At 35.7% G+C, this 27,315-nt stretch overlaps 1 protein-coding gene across 2 annotated transcripts; it reads left to right on the plus strand.

Annotated features, from left to right (window-relative positions):
* On the plus strand, window positions 1-27,315 carry CEP78 (centrosomal protein 78). Of its 2 annotated transcripts, XM_033123247.1 has the most exons (16): window positions 1-350; window positions 3,162-3,334; window positions 3,429-3,501; window positions 4,552-4,655; window positions 6,332-6,506; window positions 8,593-8,706; window positions 8,913-8,977; window positions 9,252-9,363; window positions 12,709-12,841; window positions 14,204-14,249; window positions 15,595-15,723; window positions 23,212-23,289; window positions 24,393-24,559; window positions 25,615-25,783; window positions 26,106-26,153; window positions 26,691-27,315. In XM_033123247.1, exons 1-16 carry the CDS (start codon window positions 98-100, stop codon window positions 27,252-27,254), a joined length of 2,403 nt encoding a protein of 800 aa, XP_032979138.1. In that variant the 5' UTR covers window positions 1-97; the 3' UTR covers window positions 27,255-27,315. The 2 variants fall into 2 exon arrangements, with proteins under 2 accessions (XP_032979138.1, XP_032979136.1); XM_033123245.1 differs by lacking the exon at window positions 26,106-26,153.

Below are 27,315 nucleotides of genomic sequence, written 5' to 3' on the forward strand. Positions count from 1 at the left end.
GCTGTGGGCGTCCGAGGGGCCAGGCAGCGACCTGGAGCTCTAGGCGGGTGCGGGTTGCGCCTCCACCGCCGGCGTCCCCCGAGGCTGCCCTCTGGCCATGATCGACTCGGTGAAGCTGCGCCGCGACAGCGCGGCCGACTTCTTCTCCCACTACGAGTACCGGTGCGCGCTGCAGGATTCGGTGCCGCTGCCCGCCGTGCGCGCCTGCCTGCGGGAGGGCGTGCTGGACTTCAACGCCGACCGCCTCCGCTTGGTGGACTGGGCGCCGCTCCTGAGCACGCTCAAGATTAATAAAGATCTGCCCCTGGTCTCTATCAAAAGCTTCTTCCAGCCGTGGCTTGCCGAAATAGGTTTGTAGTTCCAGCTTCCACCGGCCCTCGTGTTGGTGCCGTGAAGCGGGATTTTAAACGGTGCAAGGTGGAACCTGGGCGCTGGAACGGGTGCCCAGCGTCGGGGTGTGTATCCAGGGGACGGTGCGTGCGGCCCAGGAGGCTCACCAGCTCGGTGACTCTGGGCAAGTCCCTTAAAGCCTCTAGGTCTCTTTTCTTAACTGTACCATGGGCTTAACAGGACCCATTCTTTGCTGTAGTTGCAAGGATTCGCCGAGTTAATGCTTGTAGAGCGCTTAGCACAGTTCGGGACATCATTAAGCATTCGACAGATGTTACCGAGTTTTATTGAATGATTTTGCCTAACGTAGAACAAAGCGATTAGGAAATTGATACATCCCACACTTTCACTTCATTTTAAGACAAAGATCTGTTAGGGGGAAAACTTTCAATAGTAGCATTATATAGTGGAAAGAGCATAGGTGTGAATGCAGCCTACGGTTTGAATTCCAGCGCTTACACTGTGACCTGGGCAAGTTACTTTGGAACTACAATCACCACACTTGTAAAATGGCATTAAAAACCACGTTTTCCATGGATTCTTAGAATTTGCAGGTTATGTGTATGAAGGATCCTGGCACTTGAGTGAGCTCAGTCAGCATCAAGCACTGCTGGACACTAGGCTCCGGCCCTAGAGGATCTCCCTTTCTACTGGGGGAGGCTGCAAGTGAACACAAGCACCGTAGTTGGTACTCTGGAAAAAGTGAGTTATGGTGCTGCAGAGACAGAATATTTGAAGAGAAGTTTCAGGGAAGGCTTCCTGGAGGAGGTGCCATCCGTTCTAAGAATGTAGAAGCTACTCAGATGGCAGGAGGGAGCTGCTTGCGTCAAAGCTTGAGAAATATAAGGATATACGGCAAAACTAAGGTACAGAAGTAGGACTTCAGGTTTGAGAAAGAAGTGAGGGTTGAGACTAGAAACCTGGTGAGGGCCAAACGGGAAGGGGCCTTGTTTGTCCTGTCAAAAAGTTGGATGTTTGTCCTCTAGGCTGTGGGAACCACTCAAAGATGATGAGATGCACTTTTGATTTGGAAGCTCACGTTCATATGCAAGGCAATTGATGGGGGAAGAGGGCAACTTGTAATCTAAGGGCCACAATAAAAGGTACAGGTAGGGAGGACTGGGTTACAGAGATCAAAAGAGAATAGAAGCGGGAGGGCAGCAAGCTTGAGTGATAATTTAAAGCAGCACTTCATCTGTGACACGCAGAACACAGTAGAAAGGGATCGGGAATGGGGAGAGGATCTTCGTATCTGATGCTTTAAAAGCAGCCTGTGGGACATCCAAACGTGTCTGCTAGACAGGTCTAGCCCAGGGTACAGATCTGTGCTCTATGGGAGGACAGGTGTTTGAAAACATGGGAGAGGACTGCGGTGACCCACAAAGAAGATCCAGAAAATCTAGGTCTGAATGTTTGTTTTAGATGGACACACTTAATTGTTTATCAGCTGAGAAAAAGTAGCCAACAGAGAGGGAGGGTGTGAAGGTTTAGAAAAGGAAATAATTATTGATTTATTTTAAAAAACCTGAACACTTGTCATGTGCCTGGCTCTTTTCTAGGCTCTGGGGTTTGTGCCATATGTTACCTCTCCTGCAAGGACAGTTCAACTCATCACCTAGATAAGAGAACTAGATTATTCAGGTTATTCTCTGCCTCTCATTCAGGTGTAGGAACTGTTCTCTGCCTCTGAAGGGACTTGACATAACCAAAGTAATAACTTAGAAATCAAGAGAAATTCCAGTTGGAAGAGATCTCAATTCCAGTCAAGGCCATTCTGTACTTAATCTTGCTTAATATTTTACATTGAATGTAAGAAAAATGTATTGCAGAGACCATTCTCTTCAGAGTTCCTTCACTGAACCTTTGTCGCTTGCGTCCAGTGGGTCTAGCTTGTAGATTTTAATGTCCTAGATTTGTTTCTTCATCCTTAATTACATTTTACCTGGACTATTGCAGAAGCTTCTAGCTGGTTTTGCTGCCTCTGAGCTCAGTTTCTCTCAATTCATCTGCCTACTCGTCTTGAGTGATCATCTAAAACGAAAAGATATGCTTAAAATAATGCTTATAATGGCCCACTCCCACAGGATTAGTGCATGTTGGTGCGCTCAGCTTGTGTTGTGCACAGAAGTATGAAATCTGAGCTGTGCTCTGCCAAGTCTCAGGAGGCTAGTTGGCCCTGAGGAAGGGGTGCTTTTTCTAATCATTCCCTTTATCTAACTAGTTGTTGTTATAGCAGAGGAGCACTTTTTCTACCCTGTTCCAATAGTAACTGTTCCAATAGAAACTGTTCCAATAGTAGCCCAGGTCCTCGTCACCTGTGGGATAAAGGCCACACTCTCTCCCAAGCTTGCTTCAGCCAACCATTCTATTTTAATTTCTGTCTCTTCTCCCTCTTGCACACCTGGCCTTTGTTCATCCCCACCTGCAATATTGCCAGTGTCCAGCAGGTGTCAGGTTTGGAAGTCTTCGCACTTATGCTCCCTCTGCAGTTAATGCACCTCCCGCTCTTTGTAGCTATTGTCATCTTTCTAGATTCAACTTCAGAGTTATCTTGAAGCCATCACTGAAATATAACTTTCAGCTTCCATGGGAATGTCTTCGCACATAGTTTATGTTTTATATCTCGTGGTTGAAGTTTTGAGTTTACGTGTCCCTCCTTAAAGAGAACTTTTAAGAGCAATCATTTCTATGCCTTAGCACAGAGCGGATGCTTTTTAATGATGATAAAATGTATGATTGAAATGACTAATATCACAATAATTTTTCTTTAGGTTCTGACAGAAATAAAGTATGTAGAAGTCGCGTTCCTGCTATCAGAAACAAAGATGTGACCTTCCAGCTATGTAAAGCTCTTAAATGCTGTTTAAGTGCATCAAGTGCTCTAAAGAATCTGGAGTTAAATGGACTAGTTCTGAGAGAGAGAGACTTAACTATTTTAACCAAAGTAAGCCTTCTTCATTGTGTCCTGAGAACATTTGATAGTTGCGTTTTGGGGAAACTAAACCAATAATTTTTTTAACTTTTTCTCCCCATTGAAGGGATTGAATAAATCAGCTGCTTTGATGCACCTGTCTCTTGCAAATTGTCCAATTGGAGATGGAGGTTTAGAAAGTGAGTTTCAATCTTGTTTAAGTCTCTTTCCATCACTCTGGCCTCATGATTCCCTACAGACCACGTTAATTCCTATCTGGACCTTTTCTCGGTGCTGCCTCTATCTAAATTGTGTCCTGTGCCTGCTCAAACCTTGGTCCAGTCTCACTTGTACCATGGAAGTTTCTCATGCTCTATACTTTCAGAACTAATTTTACTTAAGGTTGTGTTAAGCTATAAGCCACACAAATATACAATATTTTGCATTTTATATTTTTTGCATTTGTTCTTTTTATGGTTTCTCTTCAAGAAATATGGGAAGTGAAATAATAAGATGTAAAGAGAAAAATACCATCATCATTAAATAGTTAAACGACCTATATGTAATCATAATTATAATGCACTATGTGCTAAAATAAGAAGCATATGTAGAGTGCTGTGAGAGCATATAAAAGTCCATCAAACTCAGTGGTTTTGGTGGGGGTGTACCATGGAAGTAATCAGAGAGAAGGTGACTATTAACTGGGGCCCTGAAAAATTGGTGTGTTCACTGTTTTCCAGTCGTGGTCTGGAGGGGTAAGGAAGTCTGCATTTCAATTTGAGGGAACAGCGAGTTTGAGACCCTCTGTCTTACATCACTCTAGTATATTACATAGCACCTAATAAAATTCTGGGTTTATAGTTGACATTAAATCGTTGATTGATAATCGAAATGAGATTATAGGAAATGAAAATAGGAAGACTCGTATGCTGTTTAGGTTTTCTTATGTCTCAAAAGGTAGACAGTACTTTACTGAGTAGTTGGAGATAAAGGTTGCAATATTTAGAGTTCAATTTAGCATCTAAATAGAATTAAACGTTGCTATAAACTGGAATAACACTTTGTTACTGACATATTTTAGAATGCACCTATCCATCCATTGTCTGGGAAGATTGTAGATAATGATTTTTTTTAGAGTACAGCTGTAAACCTCCAATAGACTCATGAAAAGCGAGTAAATCAGGTTTGGCCAAACTATAGGTTCTTCATCTAACTGTATGTGTGTGTGTTTTTTTTTTTTTTTTTTTAAGTTATTTGTCAAGGTATAAAGAACTCTGTCACTCTTAAGACAGTAAACTTCACGGGGTGTAATCTGACATGGCAAGGAGCAGATCACATGGCCAAGATCTTAAAGGTGATTTATGTTTAAACTTTCATGAAAACATAGTATGTGATTGAAGCACATTAATGTATTGATACAATATGGCAGTTATTTCTGTTTTTTGATACATGTGATTGCAGTTTTAGTTTTGCTGAAAGATATGACCAGTTTTCAGTTTGCAGTTCTACCATTTAGTAACGGTAGTCCACTTAATCTTTGAAATCAGAGACTTAATGTATAATACATTATAAATAATGCTTTCATGTATTTTTAGTTATTGAAAACGTTTATTGTGATATTGTGAAGAAAATTTATGCTATTAGGCCTTCAAAAGACTTAAATGCATCAAATATGTATTGTTAACGTCTGTAATTTATAAACTAATAAAAATCACTATATTAGCATTTTGTAAATATAGTTTGCAAATAATGTCTTAACTTTACAATGGTTATAACTACTATATTTAGGCCCAAAATTAATAATTGAACATGAAGCCTTTTTAATAGTTTGATGGTACAGATCAGAGATGAGGAGACTATGGCTGGTGGGCCAAATCCAGGCCAAATCCAGCCCATGGCTTGTTTTTGTAAATAAAAAGTTTTCTTTGGAACAGCCACGCCCATTTATTTACATGGTAACTATGGCTACTTTCACCCTGAGTTGAGTAGTTGCAGCCGAAACTATATGGCCCACAAAGCTGAAAAATTTACCTTTGTGCTGTCCAGAGCAAGTCCATTGACCCCTGGTAAAGAAAACATTCAAGAGCAAGGATTCTGAAACCAAATGACCTAGGTTCAAATTCCAGCTCTCCTATTTCATTGCTTTTGACAATGGACAGACAAGTTACTTAACCTCTGTTCCTCATTATGTGATTAAATGATCTAATTTGTGTAAAATAGTGCCTGGCACATAATAAGCACTATGTAAGTGTTTGTGTTATTTCCTCTTCAGTAATAAGGAATAATCTAATGATTTTCCTTTAGAGTGTCACAGGAACTTCGAGTCTTGTTCAAGAATATAATAAGATTTTTTTTCTTTTAAAGTCAGTGTTCCTTGTTACCAAAATTTATTTTACGAATATAGAGAACTGAATATGTCTTTCTGACAATACCTGTGGTTAAAAATCAAACCATCAATTTTCTTAAGGCATTTCAAACTGGCTTTGCATATTCCAGGCCTCTGAAGTTGGTGTGTATAGCCTAAGAAGTATGTGAGATTCATTGGGTTAAAAGACGAAAATATTGGAACCTCTATATTTGTTTTTGTATCATTTAAAAAATATCTGTGTTTTATAGTGTACATAAAATATATACACAGAATTTCAATGTATGTTTTAATAAATAAGATACTCCTTAAAAAAAAGTTTCCTGGTAGGATATCCAATCAAGTGTTTGGAGACCACTGGAAGACAGAATGATAGAAATTAGAGCCTCAGCAATGATAGAATTTATCATTGATAGAACCAATTCCCTGACTTGGCAGATATGGAGAATAAAATTCATAGAATGTAATTGAGTTGTCAAAGTTTACGTAACTAATCAGCAAAAGGTCATCCCAGTGGCTATATCTAATTAATCACTGGCAAACTGGAATCTGGGTCACTGGACTCTTAAACCACAATCAACTGTTTAACTTCTCCAGTCGACTCTCCTGGCATTCCTTGTTTCCTTATTTAAGCGTCTCATTTGCTTCTTATTACACCTTTGAAGTATCAGACCATGAGAAGACATGAGGAAACCTGGGCTGAGAGTCTTCGTTACCGGAGACCTGATCTTGACTGTATGGCTGGCTTGAGGCGCATCACTTTGAATTGCAACACACTCATTGGTGACTTTGGCGCAGGTGCTTTTGCAGAATCTCTTAGTGAGGATTTATGGCTTAGAGGTAAATTATAAAATTGAAAATATTGAATTTTTTAATGTTAAATATTAGTTTTTGGCATAATACTGTTGTCATAGGAATTTCTGTAAAAAGCCTTATTCTTTCCTATAGCTTTTATTATGCTTTTAAACTTTATTTAAGAGTTGCATATATTCTTTACAGAGAATACAAGGTAACAAGAAAAAAATTATTCATGATCTTAATACCCAGACATAATTACTGTTCATTTTAGTGTAAGCATGTTCAGTCTGTTTTTCTATAAATATATTTATACACTTAGAAATCACGAAAATGGAATCGTAGTATACTTAATATTTCATAGCCCTGCTTTTTCACTTAATGTTGTATCATGTGATACTCCATTATATCGACATGTAATAGTTTATCCATTCTTTGCAATTAGTGTTAGACAGGTTGTGCTTTTCCCTCTCGGAAACATGTAGTGAGCAAACATGTAGTGAACCCTTTGTATATTCATCTCTGTGTCCATTGGGATTACTTCTGTAGAATAAGTTATTGAAAGTAGAATGACTGAGTGTGACATTTTTCAGAATTTGGATGTATGTTGCCAAATTGCTGGCCAGAAATGCTGTGCCAATTTATAGTCCACCCTAACTGTGTGTATGAGGCCTGCACCCTCGCAAATACTGGCTTGTGTCACATTAAAAACTGTAAAACTACAAAAATGAATATCCTTACCCTTTTTTAACGCAAATGGGGTTATAATATTTTTCGTTTAGGATAGTATGAGCATCTTAACAAGTCAATAAATCTATCACACCATTTTTAGTGACTGTTGAAGAGTTCCATTATATGAATATGCCCTAGTATAGCTTATTCGTTCTTGTTAGATACATAAGCTATTTCCAGTTTTTCACTGCTATAAACAGTACTGTGATACACATCCTTCCCTATATCTCTAATTGTATACTTTGGTTAAATTCTCAGAGTTGCTGAGTCTAAAGGGCATACACATTTTAAAGGCTTTTTTGTTGTATGATGTTAGCCTAATCTGATAGCTGAGCAGTCACATTTTATTGTTTTGACCTATATTCATTTGATTTGCTAGAGAGATTTACTGGCTATGTTTATTAATTTGGCTAGGTGGTTAATTATATCCTGTGTCCATTCTTCTGTGGTAAGAGTTTGTAAGAGTTACATCGTATCTGACTTGCTATTTTTGTGTGTCATGAGGTTTTGAAAGACTCCAGTTGTTTCAATGTAATAGTAAACGCAACACTTTTTTTAAAAGGCTCGCATGATAATTTCCTCTTATGTAATAATTTTTACACCAGTGTTTTTGTGATGATCCCTTTGGTTTAAATGAGTAGGTTGTTAAGCCTCAGAACTACTAGCATTCATGATCATTTGTTCTGTTTTGTATCTGACCTTTTACCAGGAGAGAGTTATTCTTGACCATCATTCTTTCATGATAGGCTTTTAGCATAGAGTGTAGCATAGAGCATTTTAATGTATTTAGCATATATTTATACATTCTTTGCATTTGTCATTATATTTGCATCCCCTGAGACTTCTTTTCTTTGCCTTTTTCTTAAAACTAACAGTTATTATATTTCTTCTAGTTTGTTTTTCCCTTTTCACTAGTTTCAAAAATGATTTGGAATAACAGTTGTCACCCCAATAAACTTTAATTAAAAAAATAAAACACAATGATTTGGAGCTCAAGATCATGATCAAAAGAATACAGTGCGATTTCTTTGCCCCACCCAATTTCTGCCTATCAAATTTACACTGCCACTAGCATCCTTGCTGATTAAGAAATGAAATTTATTTTGTGATGTTTTTCATTCATAGATTTTATAGAGTTATTCTTCAACTTTAATTGTAAAATGTTTGGTGATTTATTGGTACTAAACGCAGGATAATTATGGCATATACAAGAAGATTTTTATTGAATTTTGCATTATGTATGTGCATATACTTTTTAAAACTTTTTTTCCGTACATAATATTAAAAACCTGCTATGACTAGTTTTGCGAAGGAATCTTCCACACATGAATCAGTGAGAGTTGTGTATACATTAAATCTGTATAGAGGTGGCAAGTGACCGCTTGTCTTTCATCAATAGCTCTTGACCTGCAGCAGTGTGGCCTCACCAATGAAGGAGCAAAGTCTTTACTAAAAGCGCTTGAAACCAATAGAACTCTGGTCATTCTGGATATAAGAAAAAATCCACTTGTTGGTATGTCTCTCCTTTTTTTTTAATTGATTAACAAATAGCAGAACAAAAAGAATTTGTTCGTGTATTAACAATTTTTAAAACCTAATGTGTTTACTTTCCTAATCGTATAGTTTTTTAATACAAAGTCTTGTGTGGCTTTTGTTTTTAAATGGGAGTAGCCACTTGTTAGGGAACTATTACTACATTTTCAATTTATTTTACTTTAGATCATTCTGTGATGAAAGCAGTTATCAAAAAAGTTCTCCAGAATGGAAGGAGTGCCACGTCAGAGGTATAACATATTTTAGTTCTCTAAGAATTTCTCTTCTGTCGATTGTTTTTCTTCTTTTTCCTAATAAAATAAAATTATCAAGGTACTTTCAAGTTTTTAGTCAAATTAAATGGCTTTTCTGTTTTTGAAAATATTGCGTGTATTTTTAATTTGGGGTCCCAAAAATTCAGATTGCAAACCTTTTAACTTAAAATATCTTAATAATTTCCAATTAAGATCAAACCCTCATAAGTAACCTTTATCTAAAATAGAGTGTTTATTATTTCTTTTCCAGTATCAGTGGATAACTTCTCCATCAGTGAAGGAACCATTTAAAACTGCTAGACAGAAAAAGAGAACTATAATTCTGGGAAGTGGTCGAAAAGGAAAAGCTACTATTAGAATTGGTAACTCTTTCTATCTTGGCTTTTTAATGCTACTAGAACTTATGCCTTTTATGTGTTTCCATATGCTAAAATTAAAATCTCATTGTATGATACATTGATGGTAACAACCAGTATTAAGTATGCATATTAGAAGGAATATAATTGTTCTGATACAGATTATGAGAATTTGTAGAATGTAGAAATAATAAATTTAAGAAAGAGATACTAATATTTTTATTTTTTTTTCTTAATTAACCTACTTTATTGTCTCACAAAAAGTTCATTACTTTGAATATATTTCCTGGTTGATGATTACTTCTAACACCTTGCAGTTGGAATTTGGGGTGTGTTTTGATGACCATTATAGCAGTGGTGCTTTTGAGTGATGATTTCTTTTTTTAAATAAAGAATTATCCTTCTGTGCTATAAGAAACAAAATTTCTTTCCAGTTCCTTTTCCCTTCCTTATTCCCTTCTTCCTTGGATATTCCCACCTACAGTTATTTAATCAGGTAGCACCTTGCTTCTTTTAATGATAAAATAAGAAACTTAATGTGTAGTCCTTATGAAAGAACTCTGCAAACAAGTTTATTGACCTTAGGTAGAACACTAGAAAAAGAAATTGTAAACGTTTGCTATAATGTATATTTAATTTTCCAAATAATAGGTAAACCAGAATTTTAAAATTAAGCCTATAATTTTGTGACCAAATGTAATTTAAATAAATCTTTATAAAACCCTTTAACAACCAATGGTGTAAGTTCCACATTCTCCTGAATATGTAAATTTGATATAATCTAGTTCAACTGATATTTTTATATTGTTTCTAAAGAGACTTTAACTTTTATTTTTTAGAACACATTATCTTTAGTCACAAATACCTTTTTTTTCTTTTCTGTGATAAGAATGAATGGCAGAGTGGAATTAGTTAAACCAAATCTAACATGAACCTCACCCTTTCTTGTGAGTAAATATAAATTTTGAAACAGTAAAACATAAGGTTTAATATAAAGGAAGGAACACAAATTTTTTAGGTTTATGATCAGTCAGTTTCCCAGAAAAATGTTTGCAGTTCTTTAGTTATATACCAGATACATGACGATCACCAAACAGTTAACAATAATCTTTTATGTAGCTGCTACCTGAAATTTCTAAAAATTGTTGTTTGACTTAATACCACTGAGCTATACACTTAAAAAATGATTAAGATAGTAAATTTCATGTTATATCTATTTTACAACAATTTTCTTTTACATATGTTTGAAGATTTTTGTTTAGGTTTTATGAAGGTATTATATTAGTATAACAATAGAAATAAAAATAGAAAGCACCTCTAATTTCATTATCCCATGAAGCAATGTTTACATTTTCTTTTTTTCCCTCTTATTGTCTATAAACATAATTCCACATTGCTTAAATATACTTGGCCATTCACTGTATGTTACATTACAATTTTATATGATTTGTAGTTGTACTTTTTACTGCATTTACAAGATTTCATTGAGTTGATCGGTTAATTTTCTAAATTAATGAAAAATTGGAAATAAACCTAAATATTAAATCATTTTTTTCAAATGCTATTATAAATGTCTTCATAAATACAACTTCTTTTTTTACTATTAAAATGTGTGGTTTTGATTCTCCATTAATCAACTTGTTTGGTCAATAATGTATTAAGTAGTAGTTATTAAGGGTGTTTATTAAATCGAAAGCTTACAATTTGCCTACCAATTTTTATTTCAAAGCAAAGATATTTTAGTAGTCAGATAATACATACAAAGAAGTTGAGTTTGTGATAGCACACTAATTATTATTATTAAAAATTTATGTCATGTATAAAGCATTCTTAAAGTGTCTAATATGGAGGTTTGATATAATATTAGAAATAAAAAAATATATATATATACACATATATATTTTATATATATCTGTAAAACAAGTTAGGAACTCTATAATTTTAGTACCTGCTAGTATGTAACAGGGCATCATGTAATGAAAATAAAGCAAAAATTTTTTTCTTAGCATTATTAAACAAAGTGGAAATATGACAAGTTTACGAGCTCACTGAGCTATTTTAAGAGTAATTTTATTTTATTTCTTGGACTTTTTTTTTTTGTATTTGCCTCAGTTATTTGGAGACATAGAGGTAAGCCAAATCAGTACCTGGCTATATAGTTAGATCCAGATAAGTTTAGGGGTAAAATAATTGTGTGAATTGTGTCACATTCATATTGTAATGATGTGTACAAAAAGAAGATGGAACTTTTATTCAAATTTTTTTTGTCTCCTAACAAGATAAATTCTTTTGGTTTTAATTACAGGTATATTTGCATTAGTTTCTGAAAGTAAAGAAAAAGGTATACATATACAAACTACATACAAACATTCTTTGCTAGAGGATAATTAAATAACAAAAATTTAATAGCATAACATGAACAGAGCTCCTGTATATTTAAGAGGCATGTAAATTTATCCAGAGAAATAACAAAGAATCATATTGTGATTATCAATAAGCTACACTATATGAAATGTTTATTTTCCATGCCATCCTAATGCTGCTAAAGTAGATCTTCTATAGTAAAATAGATTTGAAGGATAAATATAACCATTTTTACAAACCTATATTGTTTTCAGTAACATAGAAAATATTTAAATATGAATTTTAATATATGGTTTATTCTAAATAATGTATTAACAAATAGGGTAGTTTTTGCTACCAAATATTTCATAGGAAGATACTTGACTGTTTAGTATTGAAATGTAGGATATGTGTCCACATTTCACTCTTTTGTCCAGTGGGTTTTGTTTTTGTGTTTTCTATATGAAATCAGATGTGCAATAAAGGCCAACAGACTTATAGGAGAGTAATATTGACTCACCTACCACCCAGCAACTTTCAACCTCATAACTTTGATAGTTTTTATATAGAAAAATTAATCTTAAATTGAAATTTTGGTCTAATTCAGAAAATTCTGTTTGTCAGGAGTCATGGGTGTACCTGTGTTTCTCTATTCTTGAGATTCAGAAATGCTCAATGTATTTTGAGATTCAGTAAACTGAATATTTCTACATGATACATAATGTATCATGTGTAATTTTTCATTCCCTGGGATATATTTATTTGTGCATGTTCTGCACATCTCATATAATTGTATTTTAGTTAAAATGATAACTTGTTACTGTAGAGAACTTTTTAGACATTGCTGCCTATGTCAAAACATTTTTACAAAATGATCCTGTCTTTAATGGCTTTGACACCATCGTAAAGTGCTTATTTGTATTCTTTTAAAAGTGTGCACATGTGATAATTGCTCTATAGACCTTTAGTGCATCTTGAGTCTTTCTTTTAATGCTTTCTCAAACTTAGGATTGGCTGCAAAGAAGCCTGTAACTAATGGAAGAAAACAGTCCCATGGTAAAGAATATTCTCCTAAACCTTTACCTCCCGGTGTGTCTGGTTTCCTGCCATGGCGTACTGCAGAACGTGCAAAAAGGAACAGGTAGAGTATTTTTATTCCCTATCTTTAGTCATTCAGAATTCTTTGTTTTGGAGCTTCTGATATGTGGGAGGTCTCTGGTGGTTTCTATAGAGGAGCTCTCATGCAGAGTCATTTGGAGCAAAAATTAATAGAAGAGCCGGTCTTATTTTACTATAATATAAGCCCAGGTCTTATATAATATGATATAAGACCAGGTCTTAATATAATATAATACCGGGTCTTATATTAATTTTAGTTCCAAAAGATGCATTAGAGCTGATTGTCTGGCTAGGTCTTATTTTGGGCGAAACACGGTAGTTCACCTTTAAGGAAGAAAAACAAAAGAATTTTAATTGGAGTTTAAAGTTATTTGTCACAATAGATTCAACCCTGTGAGTCAAGAGGAGAGTAAAATTATCTCTAATTGTGCAGATAAGAAAGATTTCATCAAAGGGGGTGGTTGAGCCAAGTCCTGCAGCACAGAAGTAGGAATTTGAATGTGTAGGAAAGGGGGGGATAACATTTTAAACATGGGAAAGAGTGTAGTGCAGAATGGATGAGAAGGTATGGATCAGACTTAATCTAACTGCCAACTGGCGTAACTCAGTGAAGCGGATTTAGTGACTCACTCTAGACTTAACTAGTTTTAGCTGATTGCTTACCCAGGAGATAGCTATTCATAGAAATTTTTGTCATAGAAGTGTAAAAGTCCTTTAAAAATGTTGAACTATATAATTTTACGCTTGCTAGTGAATTAGATTGCTATAGATTAGTTTCACACGACTTACTTGGTAGTATTCAAGAAATTGGGGATTAACAATTGCTTAAGAAAACAGAAAATTTATGTTAAATAGGAATTGAAGTGGATACTATATAAATTATCTGTTCAGTTGCTCACATTAAATTAACATCTGTAGTCTCCTTTGGACAACTGACTACTTTTTTTACAAATGGTGATGTGAATTATTACTGCATAAACTATAGTGCTGAGGCCCCAGTCTTTGCACATTAGTTTTTCATCTGCACATTAATTTTGTGGTTTCATATCTTCTTCTTGAGACACTTACTAATCTCAAGTACCTCCTTGTCATAAGGAGCTATAAATTAGAGAATGATTAATATCACCAGTTAAAGAAATCTCAACCACTCTGAACATGGGAACTGAAGGTGCCTCACAGTTCAGAGGTATCACAAAGCCAATCTGCTAAATTCTGTTCCATTGTCTCCATAACAGAGCCTTCCAGGTCCTTATTTTGAACTTGTTTATTTTTAAACATAATTCTATATGGATATTGTACACAATCCTGACAAGTTTCATTAACTGGGGTTAATTGATGATGTATTTCCGTTAAAATATAACTTAATGTGTTTATATTTCTTTAGGGGTTTTCCATTAATCAAAACTCGTGATATATATAATCTGTTGCAGGTATGTAGTTATCATATTTATAATGTATAGGGGGTTGAAGTGGGAAAGGTGGAAGACCATTCTCTTTGCTTTTTAGAGTTAACAGAATTTTACAAGAAACATTTCCCTCCCTAAAATAATTCATTTAAAAGTTGTCAAGTCACTCTCTCAATGACACTTGGTAGTTGGATAGGGCACACTGGGGGCCTTGTGATTTTATCTGTAAAAAAGGAAGCTATTTCTCCTGCCTATAAATTAGCTGTTACCCAGTGAAATTAACTTGACTACCATTTCTAACCAGATACATGGAGCTGTCTTATTCAGGAACGTCATCATGCTCTAAAGAAATGCTATTTGAGGGCTATGTAAGTTCCAGATCCTGAAGCCAAAATAAAGCAACAAATCTGAAAACCTCTGGTTTCTCAGAGCACTTTTTCCTCTCTCACCAAAACCACACATGCTCCCTGTCATACTGCCTCATGGTCTTGTAGCAGATGCATCCTGGTTCTCCTTCCCAGTAAACCTGAGAGACTGTAAAAGAGCACCACTGAGATTGAGCGAAGAGCACCCTGGGTGTCAGTACTGCCCCTGTGTGCCCAGAAGAAGAGTGCACACCTCCTTCTACTATTGGGACCTTCCTGTACTGTAGGGTTTGCTGCTTGTGGTCAAAATCACATCCTAGTGACTTGTCTTCTCTGCAGTTGTGTATTACCAGCACACTTCTTTATGATCTGTAGATTTTTTATGGGATTGTGACCAGGTCCACTATTAAATGTTTGGAAACAATGAACAACATTCCAGTGGCAGTGTACCTTGGCAGGAAAGTTGTATTATTATTACACTAGTTTTAGCTGAAGGATGATAAGAAGATGAGGTTTTTGATGAGTCAGTTTTAGTTGTGTATGTGTACGTGACTTATTTTTTTAAATTCTAATGTTTAACTTTCTATATTCTAATTCTTTATAAGTCCCCTATTGATGGATTTTCCTCCTAAAATCTACATTTTCTTCTAGACTCTTTGTGTCTGTGATAGAGAATAAATTCCTTATCTGCAGTATAAAGTTCATATGAGAAAAAAATGTTTACTCTGTCTTCTCACTTGGCTTATGGGAAAGATATTTAATAAAATAATATGGGCAACTCCAAATATTAATCCTAACCATGTATAACAGAATCCTGTACAGTAACCCAGCAAAAATAAGTTGCTGTCGTTTTACTTTATCATTTCTTGCTTTAGACTAAGGAGCAATAAAAGAGAGATTTATAAATAATAACTTAATAACTCGGATCACTTTTCTTAAATGTCCTTTAATATTTGGTATCTGGTTTTTGTTATCTCTTATACTCCTTGTCTTCTTTCTTTCAGCAACCAGGTTTTCCAGTTACTGTGACAGTAGAGAGTCCTTCCTCCTCGGAAATCGAAGAGGTTGATGACTCATCAGAAAGTGTTCCAGAAGAGCCTGAGAAAACCAGTTTAAAACAAGAAGCATTACAGGTACAAAGTTACTGCTTTAAAGATATACAGGAGATTATTTTTCACACTATAGTTGTTATCTGGTGGAAGCCTGATTATAATACTGGACAGCTTCCCTAAAGGTTCTGTTTTCCACTCCCATCTGTGTCATATCCCCTTGAATGGTTCCTTAGCTTAGACCAAGGTGAAAGATGGACATTTGAACTCTTAAGAAGTAAAAATCAAAACATATCATCAGTAAAATATTTTCTTTTCCTTACAACCATACAACATAATAGATTTATGGAGAACTTTAATCATAAGATAAACTCTTAAGAAATGATTCTGAATGCAGTAGTCAGCTGATTCAGTGCTCTTATTTTACAGATCAGGAAATTAACACTTCTAGCTGAACTCTCTATAAGAGGAAACTATGACCTTATTTTTAACAAAAGTAAAGTTGATAAAATAGTTTTGATGTTGATATTCTCCTTTCCTAAAATAAAAAAAAATCTCAAGAAGCTACATTATATTGCCTAATAAACTTCACATCTAATGTCATTCCATACTTCAGTTTATATGGATAGAAAAGAAAAATTGATTTTTATAACAAATTTTTGCACCTCAGAATTATTGTATTTATTATTTCAACTTAAACGCAGAGTTGATAATTTGTAGTAAACAAGGGAATCATCATTTGGGGGGACCTTGTCTTTTTTTGTGCTACAAAGTCCACATTTAATTTTAAAAACTTATTTAATATGATTTTCTTTTGATATAAAATATGACAGATTTAGATAGAACTACTTATCTGATTATTACAGTACTGTAGGGATTACTATTTGATTTTCAAAAAAGCCAGATTTTTCAGTTTTTAAATTAAAATTAATTATAACATAGAGAAATTTTAGGGTAAGTACTTAGAAAATTATAAAATATTACAGTGGGAGGAATCTATCAGTCATGTAGAATTCATTACTCCTTTCATCTTATAAATGAGCACCTACAATTTATGGCATGTAAGTGGTTTATTCTAAGTTGCAGAGTAACAGACCAGACTCTAGAAGTGTCTAATTCAGATTTATTCTCATTTTAGATTTGTTGTTATTTATGGCCTTCATCAGGCGACTAGAAGATTGTATTTCTAAAAGCAATTATAGACATTGGGGAAGACCAAGAAGGTTAGAAACTCTAACTAGGGAAAAGCTGATTCAAGATACACTGAGGACCCTTTCAGCTCCCAAATTGTCCATTAAGAGTTAAAAATTAAGTAAATTATGTATATTCTTACAGTGGGAGAACTATAAAGCAATAAGATTGAATGAACTAGAGTGGGGTGTCCAAACTGCGGCCCGCGGGCCAACTGCGGCCCGCAATTCATTTTTTATTGGCCCGCAGCAAATTCCAAAAATATATTTAGTTTACTTAAATAAACCAGCTGAGGCAATATGTACTTCACTTTGAGTGAGTGGCCCGGCTGTTCGTGTATTTTACCGCATAGGGCCCTTGGTGAAAAATGCTGAAAAAAGTTTGGACACCCCTGAGCTAGAGCTATAGGCAGCAATGTGGATGAATTTTTAAAAATAATGTTGAGTGAAAGAAATAAGATAAATAAGGCTGCATACAATATGATTCTCTTTACATAAAGTTAAAAGTTGGCAAAACTGTCTTGTTAGGGATGCGTGCATGTAAAGGAAATGATTGTCAGGTAATGAGGATGGTGTTTAACTCTAAGAGGAGAGGAGGGATTTGTGAGATGCTGGCAAGTAGCACTTACAGACGCGAATGGTAGTTATATAGTAGGTAATCTTTTTATTTGTAACGCTGACAGTTCTGTGAACTTCATTATGCATATTATTTTACAACTGAAAATCTGCTTCAAGAAATGGTTCTCTCTATGTGTCAGTGGCAGGAGACTACATCTGACCATTGAATGACTCGGGGATAGGGCCACTGACCGCCCATGTAGTCAAAAATCTGAGTACTATAACTTAAGTCAGCCCTCCACATATGCGGTTTCCCAACACCAGTTATGAACAATTCAGGTTTGAACTATGCGTGTCAATTGAAAAATCTGCCTTTAGGTAGACCCACACAATTCAAACCCTCACTGTTCAAGTGTCAACTATACTTCATTCTAAGCCTCTCGCTACTGCTTGCATTCACATGTTCATCATTTAGCATTAATGGAACATATTCTATGTACCAAGCACTCTTCTGAGTTTTATATGTGTGTTAATTCATGTAATCCTCACAAGAATCCTATGATGTGGGAACTCATCTCCATTTTACAGATGAGTAAATGGAGACCGAGAGTTATTGAACTTGTTCAGGGTTATATAGATAAGGGTTAGGGCCAGGATTTTGCCCCAGAGAACCTGAATTTTTTTAATGTAATCTAAAAGAGAGATTTAGTAATTATAAGCAAAAAAACAATGCACATTTAAGGAAGATGGCAAATTTTTACCTATCCAGTTAGAGACAAACACATGTTCTTTCTTTCACACACATAAATCTTGTATTGGCAGGCCTTTTCCTTATTCAGCAGTTATTCATTGACTGTCTGCTTTGTGCTGGGCATAGGTGCTGGGAATAAATGCTTAAAATGCACTACCTTCCCTTAAATATCTTGCACTTTAAGTGAGGAAGAGAGCCAACAGTTATAGTAGAGGTTACACCAATTAGTACACTGCCATTAGCAGTATAAAACCTTAGAAATCTTTTGGAAAGCAATTTGGGGATAGGTACCTCAGCCTTAAAAATGTTCATTTGCTTTGATCTCAAACTAATTTTTATTGATTTATTGCATGAAAATTATGCCAAATATGGAAAAAAGCCTTCATGCATAAAAATATTTTGTCTTATAAACTGAAAAGTTTAACCATAAAGGAATAATTAGTGTGGACTGATAAACCCTCTCAATCAAATATTTTGTAGCCCACTAAAAGACAAGGTATGGATCCCATGATTATGTGAGAAATGATTGATTCAGTGTTAAATGGAAAAAACTTGAACATAAGATTTGATATAGATATGACAGGAGGTTTGTTCCAAGAAAATATTCACTAGCCAATATGTAGAAGGGAGAAGGGGAGAGCAGATGACAGGAAGAAAAATTACTCCAAAACCGTATCATTCATCTTATGTAAGTAATAGAATATCAAGCAATTTTACTTTCTGATTTCCTTTATTTTTTTTTTTTCATTTTATTGGAACAGTGTGTTTCTCCAGGGCCCATCAGCTCCAAGTCGTTGTCCTTCAGTCTAGTTGTGGAGCTAGCACACAGCTCAGCTCCAAGTCCAGTCACCATTTTCAATCTTTAGTTGCAGGGGGTGCAGCCCACCACCCCATGCGGGAATTGAACCAGCAACCTTGTTGAGAGCTCGTGCTCTAACCAACTGAGCCATCGAGCGCCCCATCCAGGAGCACAGCGGCAGCTCATTGTGTTTAATCTAGTCATGGAGGGCACAGCTCATTGGCTCTTGTGGGAATCAAACCGGCAACCCTGTTGTTCAGAGCTCTCGCCCTAACCAGCTGAGCCATCCAGATGCCCCCATATTTCCTTTTAAGGACCATGAATTACTTTGTAGAAGTAGGGAACACTTTTTCATAAAAATTTAACATTATGTTCTAATTCCCTCCACTAGAGGGAGAAGCTATTTCATATAATTAGCACTTAACATGCTGTTTAGAACTAGTTAAGAATGAAGTATTTTAATCTTCTTTCTCTGGTTGTGATGGGGGTTTTTGTTTGCTTATTTGTTTAGAGTATGTGAAATCAGTTTTAAATATTGATAACGTTTTGTAAATAGAGTAATTTTACTTTTTTTTTTCCTTTTTCTCATTAAAAATTTGGCTGGCTTTAACTGGTAATGAAACATTAAAGAATTTGAAGTTTTTAGACTGTTCATTAAGTTTTTAAACATGTTCTACATATAAAAAATTTATGTTCATTGAGCAAATGTTTGAAAACAATGAAAAACTTATTAAAGGAAATAAAAGCCACCTCTGCATGTACACACACCTAATCTGCCCTTTTGCCTTAAAAAGATATCAAAAACATTTTGTCATGTCACGAAATACTCTTGTACATCAATCAGAGAATCTGAGAAAGCTAATGGACAATCTCCCAAGAAAAACACACAGGTACATTCTGAATCTGGAACTCCGGAAGCCCATTCATTAACTCTGGGTGGGGCGTCTTGTTATCAGTTTTTAGTGGCTTCATAGAGCATTCCTTCATATGGGTGTGCTATTTTTATTTAAATCAATCCCAATTTGGAGGTTTTTAGCCTACTTCTAGGGTTTAGTTATAAGCAGTCCTATGACATCATGTTGGCAGATAAATCTTTGCGCACATCGTTGATGATTTGCTTAAATTCCTGTATGTAGGGTTGGTATGTACTAAAAATTACTCTCCATAAAGTGGTGCCAGTTTCCTCTCCCCGTGATGGCATATCAAGTTCCTCCCCTCAACACATACACACCAGGGGTAAACTAAACTTAAGATGACATTCCTTGTTTAAGTGATTATTCAGAAGCCTTTAAAATATTAAAATATGCTTGTTTTAATAAATGTAGGTCTTCTGTTTATTTGTGGTTGTATAAGAAACCATCCAAGACAGTGGCTTAAAATAATAACAATCATTTATTTTGTTCATGAATCTGGGAGTTGAATAGTATATTAATTTTCTGTTACTATAAACTTAGTGGCTTAACATAACCCCTACTTATTAGTTCACAGTTCTTTGGATTAGTACTGCAGGCATAGCGGCATGACTGTGTTCTCTGATCAGTCTCAGAAAGCTGGAATTAAGATGTCATTCACTGTGTTATCATCTGGAGTCTCTGGGAAAGAATCTACTTCCATGCTTTTTCAGGTCACTGGCATAATTCAGGTCCTGTAGTTGTCGGACAGAGTTCCCCCCTTTTCATAGGAAAGCTGCCCATCAGTCAGTAGACAAGCTTTTGTTTCTTTCATGATACAGAAGTATTTAATAACCACAACGTCAGTACAGGAAAACACAGCCTGTATCTCATCCTTTAAAACCAGAATAGTCAAGTGGAAAGTCAATACAGCTTCTTTTTACCTTAAAAAAAAAAAAATCTAAAATACACATTGGAAATTGAATTATTTTTCTTCTTTCTAGAGATGTGATATCTGTGTTTTATGGTCAATAATATTCTGTCAAGCATCGTACTAAGCCAGTGTACTAAATCAAAGCAGACAGATGACCCATAGCTCTTTGCTGTCTCCTGTTCCTGCTGAGCTTGACCAGTAACACACTGTCTTCGTAGGAAGACTTTGACAGGAAGAAGGAATTGCAGAGCCCTTACCCCAACAGGAAACCTAATGAACTGATTTATACAGAAAGGGTTTTAAGCAAACCTGCACAAACGCTTCACATCCTATAAGAACAGGATACCTTTTAGTCTGTTTCCAGCATAAGCACACATTCCTTGATTCCCAGTGAAATAGGAGCGCCAATATAGAAAACATTTTTGCTTTCACAGCACTAACAACTAAAAAGCACACAGCATAAAATACTTTGATCTTTAAGTGGGTAATCATGGAAGTTCCAAGGTTACGTCCACTAGGTTAACCTGAGTATTCATCTATAAAAATATTTTTTCAAAATGCTTAAAAGAATTCTAGAAACGGGGACTACATCTGGACCAGCAGAAGACATAGTGATACAAGGACTGCAAATGTAAGGCTAGGAATTGATTTTCACATGTAGCTTTTAGGTGAAGGACATCTCTCTCAGTTGATTGTTACAGCCAACCCTAGCTGTAATAACAAGAGCTCCAGAAATCTTAAGACAGGCAACTGACTTGAGTAGCACCCTAGATAAATATTCCCAAGTAGTCAAACACCTCTTGGAGGCTAAAAGACTGAAACTTTGACACATGTTAAAAGCTGTGAATGCACAAAAAGATTCACGCAAAGCCTGCTGGGACAAAGAGGGCTGGTAATGGTTGGTGCTGACACCACCATTGTGTGTTGGGGAAGAGCCCCCCATGTGGAATGCGGGAGGCGGTCTTGTTCCAGAGGAGCCCAACTCAAAAGCCAGTCGAGGGACAGTGTTACCTCCTAGAGGCCTCCCTCTTGTATTCCTTGCCACGTGATCATACTTGACTTTTTCATAGCCAGCAACAGAGAATCTGCCTCTCCTCCCTTTTTGTACTTACAGATCTTCAGGAAGAGCTGTTCCCTTTAGTGGGCTTTCTAGTTAGGTCACGTTCATCCAGAATAATCTTCCAATCTTAGGATCAGCTGATGTGATGCACCTTAATTACATCTGCAGCATCCCTTCACTGCAGTACCTAGATTAGTGTCTGATTAAATCACTGGGAGGTTTGTGTATTTCAGCAGGTCGGAATCTTAGGGGCTATCTTAGAATTCTGGGTACCACTAGTAGTGTCCCTTACTTCAGGATCTAAGTGTCTTACTTCTTGGAAATTGTAAGGGAGCTAACCAGTGTCCGTTCCATTTTATTGACCTTGGTGAATGGGAGGGTTACTACTTCTGTGAACAGGAATGGCACCCAAACTCCTGAATTTAAACATGGCTCTACTAAATTAATGATGTGGCCTTGGGTGTGCTACTCTGCTACTCTGCCTCAGTTTTCTCATATGTAAAATAACGTGGAATTAGTTATTCTTTCCTCATAGGGTTTGTTTTTCTGTTTGTTTGGCTTTTTTTATTGGGGAACATGTTTTTCCAGGGCCCATCAGCTCCAAGTCATTATCCTTCAATTTAGTTTTGGAGGGTGCAGCTCAGCTCCAAGTCCAGTTGCCGTTTTCAATCTTTAGTTTCAGGGGGTTCAGCCCACCATCCCATGTGGGAATTGAACCGGCGACCTTGTTGTTGAGAGCTCGCCATCCAGCTGCCCCTCCAGCAGCTCAGCGGCAGCTTATTGTCTTCAATCTAGTTGTAGATGATGCAGCTCACTGGCCCATGTGGGAATCGAACCAGCAACCCTGTTGTCCAGAGCTCACGTTCTAACCAACTGAGCCTTCCGGCCGCCCCGTCCTCATAGGGTTTGATGATTAAATTATTTGACACCTAGGAAACTCTTAGCACAGTGGTTGGCATATAGTCAAGTGCTTTAAAAGTATTTACTTTTTAAAAATGCATTTGAATCTGCAATTACATAATTTTTGTGTATTAAGTATGTTAATAGGACTTCCTTTATTAAAGGGACCCACAAATAAAAATAGAATTTTCCCTTCTTGGCCTTAATTTTTTTATTTCCGACTTACTATATTATATACATATGCCTTGTATGGTGAGCTCCCACAAATCTATTTTGGAAAGAGTAGGAAATAAATAAATCGATAGTATGCTCATTTGATATACTTTGATAATTAATTTCACTAGCATGTTGTATTAGTGGACTGTAATCCTGAAATCTGAGTTCAATTCTGGCTCTGCCCCTAAATTTTTGATGAGATCTATACCTGGAAAGGCATTTGGATATCGTACTATGAATTGTTTATAATATTTACTCTACTTCTTCACACTAGGAAAAACTGGAGGAGTGTCTGAAGCAATTAAAGGAGGAAAGAGTAATAAGGCTTAAGGCTGACCAACGAATCAGTGAGGTAAACAAGTTTTTCTTGTACTTCTGAGAGCTTTTTGGCTTTATTTTCATTTGATTTTAAGCGATACACACATACAGAAAGCATGTTTTTAAAAATGTAAAAATCTTACTTTTTGCTGTGTGTGTGCTTTTATATGACTATTTTCTGTTCGTGATGCCTCCATTTAAGCACATATTATTCTTATACTGTATGTATACAGTAACATAAAAGACATGATGACACTGTCTATTGGCAGTGTATTAAGAAAGTGAGTCATATAAAGAGATAAGTATAAGGTATTAGAAAACTGCTAAGAATGCAATGAAAGAAAAATAGGTAATATGCGAATTACATTAGACTAATTGGCATGAAAGAAGGGCATAAACTATAAAAAGTTCTATATAAATATAATTTGTTATTACAAGGTAAGTTTAGGGAGGAATTTCTGAAAGTGTATATTGGATTGGCAGACACTCATTCAATAAATATTGGGTACCTGCTTATTTAAGGCAAAAAGTGCATCATGAACAAAATGGCCTTTCAGAGAAATACTAGAGTTGGGCTTATACAAGTGTGTGGTTTTAGATGAATTGTGGGGGGAATCAAGGGAGTAAATACTTTCAAGAAGCCTAGGAGAATATTGGTAATCATATAGTTAATAAATTGGGTATGATTTAGGAACTTTCAAACTTACACATTTAATTATTTTGCTCACTAAAGTTAATTTTCTTAACATTCAGTATAATTGTAATATGCTTTGTTCAAATCAGACTCTGTACTTCATTTTCTAATTTAAGGGAAACCTTAAGCAACTAATTTTCTAATGCAGAATGAAGATCCATTATGAATTTAACCAGTTAGAAATGTGATCTTTTGAAAAATCATTAATAAAACCATAACTTTGGTTTATTTATATACCACCTAAGTGTTAGATAGGATACATTGTTGGGTAGTTCTGGATTTTGATTATTATATGATAGGGTCTCTGTCTTCACTGGTGGAAAGTTAGATTAATTACAAATTGACTACATTTTAAAATGTTTTATTTTAGTTTTGCTACTTAAAAACTGTTTTCATGACAGTGAGAGAAAATCATGTCAGACATTTTCGATCTTCTTTTATAGCTGGAACATGAAAATGCACAGTTAAGAAATATAAATTTCTCTTTGTCTGAAGCCCTTCATGCACAGTCATTGACAAACATGATCCTGGATGATGAAGGTGTTTTGGGCAGCATTGAGAATTCTTTTCAGAAGTTCCATGCTTTCTTGGATCTCCTTAAAGATGCTGGGTTAGTTCATTTCTCCCCATGGTGTTCTTATCTTCACAACTGTAATGGTAGTTTGCTGAGGAAGTTGAGCAATTTTCATCATTTCCATAGTCATAATTAGTGTGTAATTATAGGTAATGTAGTTGATTTTTATTTTAATGGGGAATTAAATTTTAAAAGAAATGCAAAATGGTAAACCTGCTTTGGTAAAATAGAGAGCCCATTATAAAAGAGTAACCTGTACAAAGGGTACCAAAAACATGTATACACATTTTAAGAAAGGAAAAAACTGTGTTAAAATTATAATACTCAACATATACCGATAACAAAAGATGAATACAAGACGTGTATACATTTTTTGGCACTTATTAGAATAATAAGTATAGTTTTTGATAAAGACTAAATTGAAGGTAATTTTAAGTGAAAATATTCCAGAGTGCATAGGACTTTTCCTACCTTTTATTCATTTTGCTTGTTAAATAAATTTGAATTAAAATTATTTTTGTCCTAGACATAAAAAATTGTTACTAATCTGCAGGGCAGTATAGCTATATAGATCAGTGGTTCTCAACCAAGGGTGATTTTGCTGAAAGAAGATGCCAAAAGAACAAACTGAAATTGATAATTGAGGGAGTAATGTTTTGTACGTGAATAGGTTGGTGTCGGGAAGGAAGGAACAAACACATTCTTGGAAACTGTAGGAAAGGTGGTGAAGAACTGTGGGGATAAATGTGAGGATAGTGGATGAGGTGGCTGATAGATGTGGAAGCTGCTGGTGACACAATTATTAAATGGTAATTTAACATTGTTTAAATGGTAATAGGTGAGGAGATGAAATCAAATGGTAACACATTGCTGGGGGGAGATGGAGTGATTAAAGGATTGAGTGATCTGATGTGGTGCCAGAACATGAATATGGAAAGAATTTAGGAGAGCTAGAGCCTTGTAATCTGGAGTAGGATATTGGCTTTTAAGATTTTAGAAGTATTTCCTGATTGTAGGTGCGGGGAAATCTAAGCTGCTCGTTTGTATCTATAATAACCCTTGCCTTTTCTTCCTTGACTCCTCTTGTCCAGGCTCGGGCAGCTTGCCACAATGGCTGGTATAGATCAGTCAGATTTTCATTTACTAGGTCATCCCCAGATGAATTCTACTCTTCGTAGTCCACCTAAAGAAGAAAAGGCACTTGTAGAAGAAAAAACAGAATCAAAGCAGAATGCCGTAGGACAAATGCAAAATATCCAAGTGAGTGAACAGAACAGAACTTAATGATTCTAAGAGTGATTAGCAAAAAGGGCATTACCAAGTCAGAGAAAATAACAACAATCTGTCTCAGTTCACATGCTTGGGAGCTAGAAACCTCTTTGGGGTCCTTTCTAAATCTGAGATTAGTACACTTTTGCCCATTTTATGATATTGTATTGCTGTAAATAAGAAAAATGGAACTTCTTTTGAAAATTTATGACTTAAAGCAAACTATCCTCAGTGAAGAAAGAAATGATGTATTAGAGAAAATACTCCAAATTTTAAATTGTACAAATGTCTATTCTATTCATATTTCATCTAGGTTTCTATTTGTATGCAGTCAGCTTACAATGAAGGAACACTAATGAAGGTACAAGTACTGATACAGATAATTTTTAAAAATAGGTAATCCAGATAGAACAGGCCATATTTTATAGTTAATCACCCAGTTACGGGAATGGGAGGGGGAAATGTCTGCTTTTCCTCTAACCTTACTTGGAGCCCCCATCTCCTGTCTCAGTCAGTCTCGATGGGTCCTAGGAACAGACAACTTGAGATCACAGTCTAGTCACAAATTGGATAGCTTACATGTGGCTGGAGAAGAGAAAAGTAATTAATTTTCTTAGGGAAACTTTCCCCTCATCATTCTTTTTCATGAGAGGGAGAGGGAATGGGTAGTCACTACCCCAACACAAACGTCTGAGAGCACAGCAGACGTGGCCTTGGCGATGGTGGAGGTGGGGATCCTGTGGCAATCAGAAATCAAGTGGCTCTAAAATCTTTGCAATGACCAACTGACTGTCTTAATAATAGGATCACAGAATAACATTGAAGTTTTGCACTCTACTTTTTAATGATTGCCTTTATTCATTACTTAATTTTTGTCGTATTTTGTTTTTCCCTCCAGTTTCAGAAAATTACAGGTGATGCTAGAATTCCTTTGCCTCTTGACTCCTTGCATGTCCCACTTTCTACTCAGGATGCCTTGGAAACTTCCAAAGACAACTTGGGAGTCCAAGTCACTGAGCAACGACAGGAGTCTTTTGAAGAATTCATTGCTAGAACATGTTCTCCTTCAGTAGATGTGATTTCTGGAACTGGAAGTCAAAGAAAAGAAGACGAGTTGTCTAGAAATAGCAGATCTTCTTCAGAGAAAATGACCAAAACAGGTGAATATGCCAAAAAACGCTCTACTAAGAAACAGCCTGGAAAGGACCTGCATTCCTGCTCCGACTCACTTGTAAACCGGAAAAGCAAAGGAATCAGGCAAAATAGCTCTTTGGTTGATGAACCAATTAAAAGTGAGTCTTTGAAAAACCACATTTCTGTCAAGAAAGAAAGTAGATTAGTGACTGTTTCATCCAAGACAACTAAAAGTAACTTCAATCTTTTAGAACATTCTGAAAGTGATACTCTTGGATCTGATTTTGAATTTCAAGAAAGTATCCATACTCTATCACGCTTGACATAGGTCTAAATCTTTTGAAATTATGTTTTTGCCTTCAACTTTTAATAAATTTCTTATGTTTTTA

Source organism: Rhinolophus ferrumequinum, chromosome 12 (assembly GCF_004115265.2).
Source record: "Rhinolophus ferrumequinum isolate MPI-CBG mRhiFer1 chromosome 12, mRhiFer1_v1.p, whole genome shotgun sequence".
NCBI lineage: Eukaryota > Metazoa > Chordata > Mammalia > Chiroptera > Rhinolophidae > Rhinolophus > Rhinolophus ferrumequinum.

Coding starts and splice junctions, on each gene's coding strand:
- CEP78 (XM_033123247.1), top strand. CDS start 98: ATGATCGACTCGGTGAAGCTGCGCCGCGACAGCGCGGCCGACTTCTTC. Junction 14,250..15,594: donor ATATATATAATCTGTTGCAG/GTATGTAGTTAT, acceptor TCTTTCTTTCAG/CAACCAGGTTTTCCAGTTAC. Junction 26,154..26,690: donor ATGAAGGAACACTAATGAAG/GTACAAGTACTG, acceptor TTTTCCCTCCAG/TTTCAGAAAATTACAGGTGA.